The sequence below is a fragment of the Eumetopias jubatus genome, unplaced genomic scaffold (assembly GCF_037043125.1).
Source record: "Eumetopias jubatus isolate StellerSeaLion01/CBP00866 unplaced genomic scaffold, mEumJub1_p1.0 scaffold_23, whole genome shotgun sequence".
Lineage (NCBI taxonomy): Eukaryota > Metazoa > Chordata > Mammalia > Carnivora > Otariidae > Eumetopias > Eumetopias jubatus.
This window is the reverse complement of record NW_028274829.1, coordinates 994,076-1,010,141: the sequence shown is the minus strand read 5'-3', so window position 1 is coordinate 1,010,141 and position 16,066 is coordinate 994,076. Positions and strand designations below refer to the sequence as shown.

The 16,066-nt window shown below is 44.3% G+C and overlaps 1 protein-coding gene across 4 annotated transcripts in view; it reads right to left on the bottom strand.

Moving 5' to 3' along the window:
* Positions 1 to 1,285: 1,285 nt before the first annotated feature.
* Positions 1,286 to 16,066, bottom strand: part of LOC114218031 (centriole and centriolar satellite protein OFD1) — a 46,182-nt gene continuing 31,401 nt past the window's right edge. For 3 of the 4 annotated variants that reach the window (XM_028114968.2, XM_028114966.2, XM_028114971.2), the window contains 8 exons: positions 13,911 to 14,486; positions 13,307 to 13,430; positions 9,261 to 9,361; positions 7,926 to 8,036; positions 4,990 to 5,147; positions 2,318 to 2,470; positions 1,710 to 1,774; positions 1,286 to 1,429 (listed from right to left, as the gene is read on the bottom strand). In XM_028114968.2, the coding sequence (XP_027970769.2) occupies positions 1,387 to 1,429; positions 1,710 to 1,774; positions 2,318 to 2,470; positions 4,990 to 5,147; positions 7,926 to 8,036; positions 9,261 to 9,361; positions 13,307 to 13,430; positions 13,911 to 14,486 (1,331 nt within the window). In that variant the 3' untranslated portion in view covers positions 1,286 to 1,386. Of the gene's footprint in view, positions 1,430 to 1,709; positions 1,775 to 2,317; positions 2,471 to 4,404; positions 4,541 to 4,989; positions 5,148 to 7,925; positions 8,037 to 9,260; positions 9,362 to 13,306; positions 13,431 to 13,910; positions 14,487 to 16,066 lie in introns of those variants that run through there. The other variant, XM_028114970.2, reaches the window with a different exon arrangement.

The window sequence follows — 16,066 nt, the reverse complement described above, 5'->3', positions numbered from 1 at the left end:
GACTTGATGTTTGATATGGTGTGATAATGATGATGCCTAGACAACTTATTTCTTCAATGACTTTCAGAGGTATACTTCAATGAGAAACTCCTTAGAAGCCTAAGCAGTAACAAATACAAAAAAATCGCCTTCCCACTTTGTTAGAATTCAGTGAGCTAGTATCACTGGCAAAACCAATTCAACCCAGTCTGTATTTGTACGGGGAAATGATCTCTGGGACCTCACTGAACAGACAGACCAGACAAACTCATCCCATGTTAGGAGCTGGGGGACCATGGGTTAGCACTTTCTGGGCATACTGGGTGGGTGGTCACCCTCAGGGCCGTTCTATGTGCACTTTTCGGTGACCATACTGGCAGCGTCATTAAAGAACTTTTCCAAGATGCTCCTACACACAAGACGCTGGACTGTGAGGTACAGGTGTGCAAAGATGAAGAAAGGGGAACAACAGCAAATGGGTTTCTTCCTCCCTTTCAGGAAGTTCTGCGGGTGCTGCACTGGAGTGCAATTATCCTATTTTTTCGCTGTGTGGTTTCTAAAGGTCACTCTGGAAAGGGACATGCAATGGGCGACCCACTGCAAGTTGTGGGATGTCCTCCACAGGAGCAGCTCCAGAACAGCCCAGCTTGGAGGCAGCACTGGTCTCCCGCCAGGGTATGTACATCCTGGCTCTGCAACTTGATGGCTATGAGACCCTGATCAAGTCACCAACCTCTCTGTGCCTCACACTTCCTCATCTGTAAAATGTGGACAGTCATAGTATACACGCTTCATATGGATGATATAAGAATTAAGTGAGTTCATACATAAAAAGGTTTAAAATTGTACCTGGTACACAGAAAGTGCTCAGTATATGTTACCTTCTCTTTTTATCACCATCTAAGAAGGGGTTGTGTTCATTCTCAAGCAAAAGATGTGAAAAGTAAAGACCAGAGGGGATACTGTATTATTTCTAACACCTGGGATGGAAAGACCTATGTCCTTATTTTCAGGGACAGGTCAGACGGCGAGTGTCGGGGAAGATGGCCTCCTGTCTGACAGGGGGTAGCCCAGCTCTGGAGAGGAAAGGACCATAGCTGAAACTTCCAATACGGAGGCCTGGAACTCAACTGACCAAGAAGTTTTCGAATAAATATAACCTCTGACAAAAATGGGGAGGAACAAAACTCATTCTAGTGTCACGCAAAGCCTGAAAAGGAGAAATTCTAAAGAGGTGTTACTTCACTAGATGATTTTTGGTTTATATACGATGATACCAAATAAAATTATGAAAAACAAAATCGCATGGGATTACATGTAAAATTTTTATTGAGAATTCTGTCGTTACAGAGAATTCATAGGCCTTCAGTTACATTATATGGGTAAGATGCTGGACAGCAAACATGGTTACCAAAAGTCATCTGTTTCTTCATGAGAAAAGCCCGTGAAACTAAATTAGGGAAAGATAAAAACAATTTTAATTTATTAAATTCTTGTCAAGTTTATTCAGGGATCTTTATGATGTTCACATTCTTTCTCTGTGGGGTTTCTGCCCTTGCTTAAGCAATTTTACAAATTAAAAAATGCAACAGATTCTTTTTTTGAAGTCCCTAATTTTGACTGTTTCACTAATTTCTTACAGGGAGACTCAAATATCTGACCGTTTCCCTTGGCTGACACACCAGCAACTTAATGGTCTGTGTAGGAACACCATATTGAGGAAACCATACCTTTCGTCTTTGTCGCTCGATGGCACTGTGTCCACTTCTGAGGCTTCTCTGCCAACCTTTGAACTCTGATGCAAAGAGGGAAAAAGAATCTTGAAATTACATTATGTATCAATTTTATTCAACACTTTGATTTCTCTAGGACTAATTTGAGATACATATGCAACTTAAGAGTCTAAAAAAGAGGTGACTTTTCAACATGAAATTCAGCAAGCCCATCAAAATAAACTATCTGGTACCCATACTCAATACCCACAGTGTGTGAGACTGAAGTAAAACATCGATGTTTCAGATGGTACTAATGCATTCATTATTCCTGAACAGACCTTTCACTACATTTCTTTCTTGTTCTTAAAATGAGAGACACCCTAATTTCTATAAAATTTGACAAATCAAAACCTCTTCAATCTTTCCCCAAGCAAAGCGATGAAATTTTGTCAAGAGTGTCATGTATCAAAAAGACTCAGGGCTCAATTTGAATTGTGGATTCTCTATGCTTCTACCTTTTTGTCTCCAATGAGGAAGGCAGATTTGGGTCCTACAGCCTTCTAACAAACCAAAGCATCCCTCGGCAACCCCCTCCACAGAAGGCCAGTCCACAGCATCAGCACCTTATCTGCCGCCTCCTGGTCTTGATTCTGCTGAATAATTTTCATGTATTTCTCTAAAGGATTTTCACCACAAACAGATTTGTCTTTCATTTCTTCAACACTTATTTCTAATTCTTTTTCCATTTCAATCTTCAATGATTCTTCAATCATCCTCTGTGGAATAGACAGGTGCCAAAATAGGAAACATACAGATACATTAAAACAACTTGTAAGTGTTTAAAAAAGCATAGTAACATAATCCTGGTCCTTTAAGTACAACCTGCATGCCAAAGAACAGTTTTTTTAATTGAAGTCATTGCTACCAAAGGGAGACAAAGAGGTCATCTCAATGAAGGAAGGAATTAATTTGCCTCAAGGGGCCTGTGCTTTAAACCAAATTAACCAGGAGTCCAAAGAACATCCATATGGAAGATGAATTTCAGTAAGACTTAGCAGGTCTGTGAAGTGGCCAGAGTAACCCATGAGCCTAGGACCAGAATCAGGACCTAGAAGGCCAAAAGAGAACCAGAGGAAGGAGGGCAGGGGAGGCCCTGGAAGCCACTGCTGACCAGCAGTCACTTCCCCAGGGTTACTCTAGTCCCTGCTAGCTGACCTTGGAAGTCTTCTTTAAAGCCCATTTAAAAGGGCGCCTGGGTGGCTCAGTCGTTAAGCGTCTGCCTTCGGCTCAGGTCATGATCCCAGCGTCCTGGGATCGAGCCCCGCAGCGGGCTCCCTGCTCCGCGGGAAGCCTGCTTCTCCCTCTCCCACTCCCCTTGTGTTCCCTCTCTGGCTGTGTCTCTGTCAAAAAATAAATAAAATCCTAATAAAAAGAAAAAGAACCCCATTTAAAAAGGGAAGACCTATAGCAAAGCAAAGCCCACCTCCTTTACAGCTTGTTTCCAGGACCAGATGAGAACACAAATGAGCTTGCAAAAGCTCCCCTTTGCTGCTAAACTCCTAAGGTCTATGTTCTACATAGCCTTTCTCAGGGCTCTTAAGCAAAGAAGACTGGGATGCCTACAGCAGGCTTTTAATGCTAAACTCAGTAATACTAAAATGTGTATGGGACCTCAAAAGACCCAAAGAGCCAAAACAATCTTGAAAAAGAAGAACAAAGCTGAAGGTATCACAATGCCAGATTTCAAGATATACTACAAAGCTATAATAATCGAAACAGCATGGTACTGGCACAAAAAAAGACACATAGATCAATGGAACAGAATGGAGAGCCCAGAAGTAAACCCATGTTTATATGGTCAATTGATCTACGACAAAGGAGGCAAGAATATACAACAGGGAACAGAGAGTCTCTTCAATAAGTGGTGCTGGGGAAACTGGGCCACTTTCTTAAACAAAAACAAGCTCAAAATGGATTCAAGACCTAAATGTGCAACCTGAAACCACAGGAATCCTAGCAGAGAGCACAAGCAGTCACTTCTCTGACATCTGCCTTAGCAACATTTTTCTAGATACGTCTTCTGAGACAAGGGCAACAAAAGCAAAGAACAACAACAAAAAACAAACAAAAAAACCCAAAACCTATTGGGACTCCATCAAGATAAAAAGCTTCAGCACAGTGAAGGAAACCATCAACAAAACAAAAAAACAACATGTTGAATGGGAGAAGATATTTGCAAATGGTATATGCAATGAGGGGTTAATATTCAAACATATAAAGAACTTACACAACACCAAAAAACCGAAACAATCCAATTAAAAATGGGCAGAGGACCTGAATAGAGAGTTCTCCAAAGACATTTAGATGGCTAACTGACACATGAGAAGATGCTCATCATCACTCACCATCGGGGAAATACAAATCAAAACTACAATGAACTATCACTTCACACCTGTCAGAACGGCTAAAATCAAAAAGATAATCAACAACAAGTGTTGGCGAGGATGTGGAGAAAAAGGAACCCTGTGCACTGCTGGTGGAAATGCAAACTGGTGCAACCATTCTGGAGAACAGCATGGAGGTTCCTCAAAAAATTAAAAATAGAATTACCGTATGATCCAGTAATTCCACTACTGGGTATTTACCCAAAGAACACAAAAACACTAATTTGAAAAGATACTCACCCCCCTATGTTTACTGTATTACTTACAATAGCCAAGATAGGAAGCAGCCCAAGTGTCCATCCACAGACGAATGGATAAAGAAGAGGTGGTGTATATACGCAACGGACTATTACGCAGCCATAAGAAGGATGAGATCTTGCCATCTGTGACAACACGATGGACCTAGAGGATATTATGCTAAGTGAAATAAGTCAAAGACAAATACCACATGATTTCACTTACATGTGGAATCTAGAGAACAAAACAAATGAACAAAGAAACAACAAACCCGAAACACCCAGACTCAAATATGGAGAACAAACTGGTGGTTGCCAGGGAGGAGGTGGGTAGGGAGACAGGGGAAGAGATAAAGGGGATTAAAAGGTACAAAGTTCCAGTCATAAAGTAAGTAAGTTACAGCAATTTGAAGTACTGCATAGGGAATATAGTCAATAAGACTGTAATAATGTTGTATGGTAAAAAAAACAAAAAACAAAAAACAAAACCAAAGTTATCTGTCACTCCTATGACTTCAGGACACAGTCAGGACTCATGTCCCTGAGAACAAGGTACTTACAGCAGGTGTACCAAGGGGAAAGCAGCATAGGGAATTTGCGTGTACTTAGCATTACCTGCTCCTGATCCAATTTTTCTAGTTCTCTTCGTTCCCTTTCTAAAGCCTCTTGCCGCTCATTCTGCCTTCTTTCTTCTCTCTGCCTGCGTTCTTTCATGTGCTCTTCCCATATTTCTTCTTCTTCCTTCTGTTCTCCCATTTGTTTCTGATCTACGCCTAATGGGACAGAAAAGAAAAGGCACGTAGTTTCCAGCATCGGATTTTTCAAATATATGCATGAGTGCTTTGCAGGGGCCCTTGCCAAGACTCAGGAAGACTGCTTGGTTCTTAGAGGACTCTTGACCTGCTCCATCTTCAAGCCCCCAAACCCACTCCTAGCCCTGCGCCCTGCCTTTTACTTTGCTAAGATGAAGACAAGTCACCCTTAATATGATGACTTTAACTGCCTCTCACGACCCCCCAGTCACAGCTTCTTACGCTCTTTGCTCACCTCCGCCCTTCCCAAGGCAAACTCTGCATTTGGTTAGGAGGCTGCCCCTGGCTTTAGGACTCAGACTGAACCGTCAGTCCGTCTTCATTTACACAGCACTCTCCCAGCTCTTCCCCTTGCTCCTGTGCAGGCGCCCCAGTCTCTCCTGCCCCAGAGAGGACGCGCCCCCTGCCCCAGCTCTAGCCAGCTCGCTGCTGCTGCCCACCTCCTCCAGGCTGATCCCCGAGCCTTCCCATACCTCCTTCTCTACGCCCGACCTCTCTCCCTGTTTCCTCACTCCCTGGTTTCTAACAGGCTTCCTGCCATCAACACATGGAGACCCCAGAGCCCTGGCTTCATACCTGAACTCATCATTCCTGTCCCTTTAATCATGCTCTTTCCATGCTATGTCCACTCGGCCACCAGGGCTTAGAGGTTCTTCTTCCTCCTGCTGCACTGAGGGTCCTTATCACCATTTACCTGGGTGGCTGCAAGCATCTAGTCAGTGTGCTCCAGGACACTCCTCTCTGCCTTCAAGCAACCCACCTTCACCCCCGTGAGCACCAGTCACTTCCTGGATCTGCTCTGCACACTCTCTGCTCTGGGGGACTCCTAACCCACAGTGGTTTAGGCTGACAATCTGCCTTTTTCTTTCCAGACTGACCTCCTCTATCACCGTAACTTTCACATTCGAAACATTCCGTCTATAGAGCAACCCGCTGTTAGCTGAGCACAGCCGCATCGGCCTTGCGCCACACCCTTGCTTTCATGGCCTCCTTAACCTGACATGCTCCCTTCTTCCCCCACAACTTTACCACCTATGCAAGCCCTCACTTAAAAGCCACCTCCTCTGTGAGGTCCTCCTTATTCCTAAAGTGACAACTGGCCATTCCAGCACCTTCTTCACACAGTGCTTTGTACCTGCCTTGTCACAACCCATAGGCATCTGTCTCCCTACCTGTGTTCCTTCCGGCTAAGGACCATGTTTTAATCGTTTGTTCCCTAAGCTTGCAACACAGGTCCCCATGCCTCACATGCTGAATTCAATCTCAATTCCACAGATGACTGTGCTAACCTTTTTCTCCTCCAGCCCTGGCCTATAACCTCAACTTTCCCCAGCAATGCTAAGAAACAACAAATTCACAGGTTCACCACGGGATTTCAAAGCTCGTTGCCGTGCCCTGTCCTAAGTCACTAGCAAAAAGTTAGCTTTACTGACGGGACAGGAGCAACAGTCTTCTCTTAATCCTGGCCAGAAAATTCTAATACCACAGGAGGCGCTGACCATATCCACAGGCAGCGACGCAGCGTCCTGCCTGCTGGGGCAAGGAGGCTTACTCCTCGGTCTATCAGGCTCTCCCACGGAGGAGCAACCTCACAGTAAGAATGCAGTTTGGGAGCGAATTTAAACACATGAAAAGGGCTGCTTCTTCCCTGGGAGGTGTACTCTGTAGCCGAGTCTAGTGTACTCGGCAGAGGGGCATACCGAAACCGCCTTGGACATTAAGAACAAAGAAAAGAAGTGTTTCCACTGGCACAAAGGCATCAAGCCTGGACTTCTTCATTTCCCTTTGCACCCAGATGCAGAGCTGAAACAACAAATGTAAGAGACTTTCTCAAGGACCAAAAGGTAACCACACTATTTAAGACTCATTTAAAAGGCCATTTACCATAATCTATGTTACGTGTCAGAAACAGAACACCTGTCTGCTCAGTTGCTTTCCCTTATTCTATTACGTCATTTTCCTTCCCTGCTCACTCAGCTCTCTGCCGAACGGCTGCCCATCAGATCTGCTCTCGGACACCACGGTCCCTATCGGTATCTATCCCACTGGAGGTCCTTGATGACAGCCTGCCGACTGTCCAATTCTCCTACTAGAAGCTCCATGAAGCAGGGGCCTGGGTTGGTACACTGCTGTATGCCCAGCCACGAGGAAAGTGCCCAGCAGAGAAAAGGCTCTTGATCAGGCCTCAATGAAGGAGTGCTTTCCAGAACGATTTACTTTGGAATCAGCAAAAATCAACCCTCTCAAATTCTCCTGCTTCTTTCAGGGATTGCTCATATTCCCAACTGTGCCTTAAACCAAGAAACTGTTTCTAAGAGGCTTTGCGTAGCTTTTAGGGATGATGTTCTCCCAATGTTTGGAAAGGACTAATAGCTGGTTTTACTTGAAGCATTTCCTTTCAACTTTGAGGCTTCAACACTTAGGTCCAAGAAGAAAAGGACCTGGCTGTTGGCTGAGCCCTGGGGCAAAGCTCCAATGTCCCCGCTACACCTTTCTTCCACCTGGGGGAGGGAAGTGGGTCATCTGGAGGAAGCAAAGGAAAGACAAGGTGAGCCCGCAAGACAAGTGTCATGACCAGTTTTCCTGCAATGTCACCAGCTTTTCTGAAGACTGAAATATATAAAGGTTTTGCTTATCTTACTTTCTTAAGGCATGGAGGAAGCAAATAGAAAATGAAATAAGATTCAATATTACTAATTCGTTAATCTATTTTGTTTACTAAAACACAGGAAAACTTACTCGGGTAGTGATAGGACATAGGTCTGGCGGCCGCAGCAGCATCCACGTGAGGCATGTCGCCGGCAGGATGGAGGCCGTGCGCTTCAAACTGCCTCGCTGCGCTCCCTGCATCTACACGAGGGGCAAAGAAGTGTCCTGTGAGTCCTCAGGAATGCGGGCAAGAGAAGGGAGTGCAGCGCAGTGTCGGGAGAACTCATGGTGAAGCACGCGCATTTTGGCCAAAGCAACTGGGCCAGCTCTTTGTCTCGAGGACTCTAGAAGTCTGCATCGGAGCCGCCTGACCATGGTATTCACTTCTCCCAGTGTTCTTCTGCTTTCGAGAATTAGATGCCTTTACAAAATCTCATTGGTTACCCAAAGGGAAAAATCAATCGAGTGAAAGAATTCACCTGGCTTGCTGATAATCACTTGAATTCTATTTGAAATCAATGATTTAACAAACTTAGTCAAAAGGATTTTGAAAGATTTACTAACCCTTATCAGTGAAATGTTCAAAACATGATGCTTTCACACTCGCCATGAAGCTCACGAAGCAAAATGGCAGGTTACGTGCAAATATGAAGACCTCCAAGGTGGAAAGGGCTGCGGGGATGACCCTCGCTACAGCTCTATCTTGTACTTAAGCAGTGGGCTCTAGGCAGGGCCACAGCTGGACACCAATCCTAGACTCACAAGCTTCTACTTTTTTACCTCCATTTTTTAACTTAAAAAATGGGCTTTCTAAATCTTAGGCAGTCAACGGAATCAGTATACTTCAAATAAAAATAATAGCATACTCCTGTTCCGTAAAAGGGAAAAGAGAATTTTTAAAAATCACTTATTTTAAATCTGAGGCAATCCCAAAATTGGTAAACTGAGTTAAGGATTCACTTATAGGCTCAGCTCCAAGTTTGAAATTGTGAGCTATCCTCAAATGCTTAATAAATGGAACTCAGAACACACCCCTGAAAATCTTCGTGATATAAAAATGAGGCAATGTATCTGTATTTGTGCTTCTATCACAAAATAAAAATGTCCTGGGGCCCCGGGTGTCTCAGTCGTTAAGCGTCTACCTTCGGCTCAGGTCATGGTCCCAGGGTCCTGGGATCGAGCCCCGCATCGGGCTCCCTGCTCGGCGGGAAGCCTGCTTCTCCCTCTCCCACTCCCCCTGCTCGTGTTCCCTCTCTCACTGTGTCTCTGTCAAATAAATAAAATCTTTTAAAAACAACAACAAAAAAAACAAAATAAAAATGTCCTAATCTGTAACTTCTTTGCTTTTCATGACAATATGTTTCACCAAAACTAAGCTTTCTACATTTTGAGCTTATAAAAACCAGTATTCATATTTGAACTTACATTCAAAAGATGATTCAAATTCCTCACTGTCCTTAAAAGGTAGCTTGCCTGGATTTGCAAATTCACTTTTTTCCTGAAGCTCCATTTGTCTTTGATAAAGACTGGATTGGAAGAATAAAATTCAAGAATGTCAAGTTGTAGGAATGTAAAACCCAAGAGCACAGGGCGATGAAAATCTTTTGGGACTCAAGAAAATGCTTTCGAAAAGCAGTTTCTCTTGGGCTCACGAAGAATAAGAGCTACACTGTAGGGGGCACTTTCCATGCACCAGGCATCCCTCTAAGCTGTTGGGGGGGGGGTGACTCCTCATACCACCACATGCTGTGAGATAGCTACTACCATCATTCCCACATTGTTCCTAGGAGGAGCTGACTTTTTCAAGAACCAGAAAACATTTTTGAAAAAACCGAATTCTGGGGGTGCCTGGGTGGCTCAGTCATTAAGCGTCTGCCTTTGGCTCAGGTCACGATCCCAGGGTCCTGGGATTGAGCCCTGCATCGGGCTCCCTGCTCCGTGGGAAGCCTGCTTCTCCCTCTCCCACTCCCCTTGCTTATGTTCCCTCTCTCGCTGTGTCTCTGTCAAATAAATAAATAAAATCTTTAAAAAAAAAAAGAAAAGAAAAAAACGAATTCTGCACACCCCTCAGCACACTGTCAGCAGGAGAGGTTATACTACAAGCCCCATGTGCATCAAAGGGCCCTAACTCAGCACATGCGTCTTATCTTTCTTCCTGGCTTTATTACAACAAAGAATGATATAAAAAAACCATTACAGTCTTTAGGATCGTAACGGGCACATGTGGCAGTTTTCAACTCTGTATAGCATAATGGAATCAACATGCAGAACTAAGGGGTCAGAGTCTCCAGCCATGGGGACCAGGTACAAACAGTGGTCCCACATGTGACTCAAATCCCAGACTGGGCAACCCACTGAGCTCCTCAACACATCCACTCCCTCCTGCTTTAGCAATCATATCCCAGGACCCACTACCAATTTAGAATTTATTTCAATGATCTACAAACTGGAACCTTATAAGATCGGGAACAAAACAAGGATGTCCACTCTTGCCACTTTTATTCAACATAGTACTGGAAGTCTTAGCCACAGCAATCAGACAAGAAATAAAAGGCATCCATATTGGAAAAGAAGAAGTAAACTCTCCCTATCTGCAGATGACATGATCCTATACGTAAAAAATCCTAGAGACTCCACCAAAAAACTACTAGAATAAATGGATTCAGGGAAGCTGCACGATAGAAAATTCATACCCAGAAATCAGTTGTGTTTCTACACACTAATAATGAAGTAACAGAAAGAGAAATTAAGAAAACAATTCCATTTACAGTTGCACCAAATATAATACCTAGAAATAAATTTAACTAAGGAACTACAAGACCTGTACTCTGAGAACTACAAAAACACTGATGAAAGAAACTGAAGATGACACAAATGGCAAGATATTCCACGCTCATGGATTGGAAGAAATAATATAATATTAATATGTCCCTGCTACCCAAAGCAGTTGACAGATTCAATGCAATCCCATCAAAATACCAACAGCATTTTTCACAGAACAAGTAATACTTAAAATGTGTGTGGAACCACAAAAGACCCCCAAATAGCCAAAGCAATCTTGAGGAAGAAGAACAAAGCTGAAGTAGCACAATTCCAGATTTCAAGATATACGACAAGGCTATAGAAATCAAAACGGTATGGTATTGGCACAATGGTACTGGCACAAAACCAGACATAAAGATCAATGGAACAGCACTGAGAGCCAGAAAGAAACCCACACTGATATGGTCAATTAATCTACAACAAAGGAGGCAAGAATATACCCTGGGGAAAGGACAGTCTCTTCAACAAATGATCTTGGGAAAACTGGACAGCTACATACAAAACAATGAAAATAGACCACTTCCTTACACCATACACAAGAATAAACTCAAAAGGGTTAAAGACCTAAATGTGAGACCTGAACGCACAGAAATCCTAGAAGAGAGCACAGGCAGTAATTTCTCTTACATCAGCCTTGGCAACATTTTCCTAGATAGGTCTCCTGATGCAAGAGAAACAAAACAAAATTAAACTATTGGGACTACATCAAAATAAAAAGCTTTTGCGCAGCAAAAAGAAACCATCACAAAATGAAAAGGCAACCTACTGAATGGGAGAAGATATTTGTAAATGATATATCCCATAAGAGGTTAAAATCTAAAATATGTAAAGAACTTATATGACTCAACACCAATAATACAAATAATCTGATTAAAATGGCCAGAGAGGGGTGCCTGGGTGGCTCAGTCGGTTAAGCATCTGCTTTCAGCTCAGGTCATGATCCCAGGATCCTGGGATCGAGCCCCACGTTGGGCTCCCTGCTCCATGGGAAGCCTGCTTCTCCCTCTCCCTCGGCTGCTCCCCCTGCTTGTGCTCTCTCTCTCTCTCTCTATCTCTGTCAAATAAATACAATCATAAAAAAAAATAATAAATAAAATAAAATGGCCAGAGAACCTGAATAGACATTTTTCCAAAGACCTACAGATGACCAACAGACACATGAAAAGAGGCTCAACATCACTCATAAGGGAAATGCAAATTAAAGCCACAATGAGGTATCACCTGACACCTGTCAGAATGGCTATAACCAAAAAGACAAGAAGCAACAAGTGTTGGCGAGGATGTGGAGAAGGAACCTTCGTGCACTACTGGTGGGAATGCAAACTGGTGCAGCCAGTGTGGACAGTATGGCAGTTCCTCAAAAAATTAAAAGCAGAAATACCATATGATCCAGTAATTTCACTACTGGGTATTTATGCAAAGAAAATAACACTAATTTAAAAAGATACATGCACCCTTATGTTTACAGCAGCATTATTTAAAATAGCCTAGATATGGAAGCAACCCAAATGCCCATCAATTGGTAAATGGATAAAGAAAATGTGGCGCATATACATCTATACATAATGGGATATTACTCAGCCATAAAAAAGGATAAGATTTTTGCCACTTGCAACAACAGGGAGGGACCTAGAGAGTATTATGCTAAATGAAATAAATCAGACTGAGAAAGACAAATACCATGTAATTTCATTCACATGTGGAGTCTAAAAAACAAATGAACAAACAGAGGCCCCTGGATGGCTCAGTCAGTTAAGCATCCAACTCTTGATTTTGGCTCAGGCCATGATCTCACAGTTGTGAGATGGAGGCCTGCGTCGGGCTCCGCACTCAGCGCAGAGTCTGCTTGGGATTCTCTCGCCCTCTGCCCCTCCCCCACTCGTGTGCACTGTCTCTGAAATAAATAAAGTCTTAAAAAAAAAACAACAAATGAATAAACAAAGAAAAAGCAGAATCAGACCTATCAATACAAAAAGAACAAAGTGATGGTGGCCAGGGGGAAGGGGGCCGAGGGATGAGCAAAATGGGTAAAGGGGAGGGGGAGGTATAGGTTTCCACTTAGCCATGGGAATAAAAGGTACAGCATAGGGACTACAGTCAATGGCTGTACGACAGGGTTGTACGGTGACAGATGGGGGCTACAGTTGTGGGGAGCACAGCATGACGTATGGAGTCAAATCACTACGCTGTGTACATGAAACTAATCTAACATCGTGTATCAACTATACTCAAGTACAAAAAAAAGCTGGAACCTGTTTGTTTATATTTAAATGCCAAAATATTTTTATATGACTTTTTAGTGATGTGTGAAATTGTCTTAAGCTCCAAACTGAATTTGTTTTCCCAGATTTTGGACAATTTGTTTTACCTTCGTTAACCAAGTCTATTTTTGAAGTACGAAGATGTTTACTGATACCACAGTGTAGATTCTACACACCAAGTTTAGCAAAGAAGTAGAAACTACTTTGCTAAAAGGAATGTTCCTCCCCACCCCCGCTCCAGGTAATTTAGATGATTCTCAAAGATCACACATCATCTTACCATCTGATTACCAACTCTATACTGCCACAGAAACCCCAAATGAGTCCGGGCTGAGACCCCATGTAGCTCAGCGGACTGGGCTGAGGCTGAGCGGAAGGCGGTGTTACCTGGCCTGCTCTGGAGAGCTGGGCAGCGGGTGGACGGAAGGGCTGTGCCTGGACTCAGTGGGTGAAGGCCGGGGTGTTCTGTTGGGACAAGGACTGGGGCCAGCAGTGTGGGATCGGTCCAGACCTAAGGGGCAGAAGGCCTATTAAAAATTGCAAGGAGAAGACAGCAACATGGTTTCTACACAGTTCTCTTACTCTGACAATGAATTCTATTATCCTTGTAAACAGCTGAGTATGATGCATAAATGATCTACAAAACTAACGATTCAAACCCCTCAATGAAACTGCAGTGGTAACAATCAAACATATACAACTAACCAGCGGTAAAGGGAAAGCCACTGTCACTCTGCACCTGTCTGCGTGCCTATGAAGTTGCTAGAACAGGACATTACCCCACCCCCTCAACATGGGGGAGACGCCACGGTTAACCCGGGAAGGGCAGATCGAGAGAGAGGACCCAAGTGCCTGGGCTCAGGCGTTTCCGTGCTCAGTTCCCGCTCCTTCCTGCTGTCTAGGGCTGCACTCTTACTTGGGGAAGAGGCCCTCCCAGGACGAGACCCTTCCAAATCCAGAGCGTCCTGCAACCCTCTTGGCAGGAGCTCACCTTCCAGATACATTTCACCACCGAGGCTCCTTTTTGCTTTGGGAACAGGAGTGGAGGAGAGGCGTCTGGAGGTGGTGCTCCTGCGTGGCCGCGAGGCGCTGCTCTTGTCCTCTTCGGGGGTGCCCACCGGAGGCTCAGAGACAACTCTGTCCTCGGCACAAGTGCGTCTTTGGGGCGAACTCGAGGTGATGCTTTTGAGTGTCCCTAGCAAGTGCAGGGGTGGCTGGCTGTTGGCTGCTAAGGGGCGTTTAGCGGGGAGCTGACTAACTCTTTGATGGTAATTTCGGAAAGCTTTCTCCAAACGTTCGGCCTCTTGCTCTAGCTCTCTCACCCTTGCTTTGGTATTGGCTACAAACTCAAGGTCAGAATCGGGGGAACTACTCTCCGTGCTTGCATTTGGATAATTTATGATCCTTGGTATAACCGCCATCAGCCTTTCCTGGTCGAGAGGATTTTTCAAGAAATCCCCGCTTATATCCCCATTATGAGGCACCACCGTCTTGCCATTCAGCAGTCCACTGATGGAACAATCGATCAGAGGCTGCTTCAGGTTGCGGTACACTTCATTCTCGAGCGCTGCAGGTTACAAGAAGACCACGTGAGAAATGACGGAAAAGGTGGAGAAGAGAGTTAAAATAGATCGAGATCACAATTTTTCAAAAATAAAAGGAAATATTAAGGCCAAACTTGCACATTAGTTTTTGAAGCTGCAGTCATGATGGTAATTATTAACATTTATCAAGAGGTTATATGTACTTTTCATAACGCATATTATTTCACAATCCATTATGCACAGTTGTACAATCTAAAAAGCTCTGAAAACCGAAAATATATTCCTAATTTATTTGGTGGCAAAGCCCAACCAGACCTCAACTCACTTGGTTGAAAAGTTTGACCCGAACCAATGGAAACCCATTTACAATCTTTACTTATTCCACCTAGCATGAATATTCACCCATTTGATTACAAAAAAATTAATTTGTTTCACTGCAGGATGCTGCCCAGAACCTCCAGGGCTGTGGCAAAATCCACAAACCACAGCACAGGGCCTGAGTTTCTGATAAGGGAAGGAAGACACGCAGTCACAACAACACTGTGGGCTAAGAACGCGCACTGCTCCCATTTTACAGATGGGGGGGCTGAGATTACTGAGGCTGGCTCACACAGTGAGCACGATGGGAGAGCCACTGGCATGTCCTAGGGCAAAGCCAGTACCTGGGACCACTACCTCACCTGATGGCGCTGCCGGACAGAGGCTCGCCATGTGCAAAGCGGGGGTTCAAAAGGTTCCACCTTCTTGAACTACTGTTCATGATATGAGGTCACCAGAATTTCAGCTGTGGGCAGTCTGGCAAACAGATTTATTTAGAGAAAGTGAAGAGCAAACAAGAGTAGAAATGAGTAAAGGGAAAACTCGTGTGGGGAGATGCGAACAAGGGCCTGACCAGGGCAGAGTATAACTGGGCCTGAGGAGGGTTCAGAACCAAGAAGTGAGAAAGCATGTCAACTGCTAACACGGAGGAACTTGCTTTGCGCCTACAGGCAGCTAAAGAAGGTATGGAACCTTCAGCGTCCTTGTTATGAAGTAGGAAGGGGCAGACGTCGGCTTGGCAATGAAAACAGAGTACAAAAACGACAGCAGAAACCACCTCCTCGTGTTGTGTGTGTCCCAGGCACCGTACCGCCATCTGTCTTGCTTCATCTTCATCCATGTGGCCCAGCGCCACTCCTAGCCCTATTACAGTGCGGACCCTGAGGCCCAAGGAAGTTCAACGGAGCGTGCCTAAGGCAAACAACGAACTTCACAACTGGGACCCGAAACAAAGAGTGTTTCCAGACTCCGCTAGCAGCAGGGCTCATTTTGCTGGCCGCCCTGCTTCTCGCACACATGTACACGTCTGTCCAGGGACATGTAAAACCACTGAACGGTCAACCGGTCTTAGCGGCGGGATAACAAACAAAAAAGCAAAGCCTAGGTTCCGGATGAATTTGGGGACTTCTGTGTCACTACCACACCTCTCCTGAGCCATGGGTCATCTGTGAAAGCAAGTCACTTTAGAGGATGACCTGGTGGGTAGTCCTGAAATAGAAGTTATACTTCTCAGGTGACACATATTTCTATAGCTCCTCCCCTACTATGAGAATTACTAAAACTC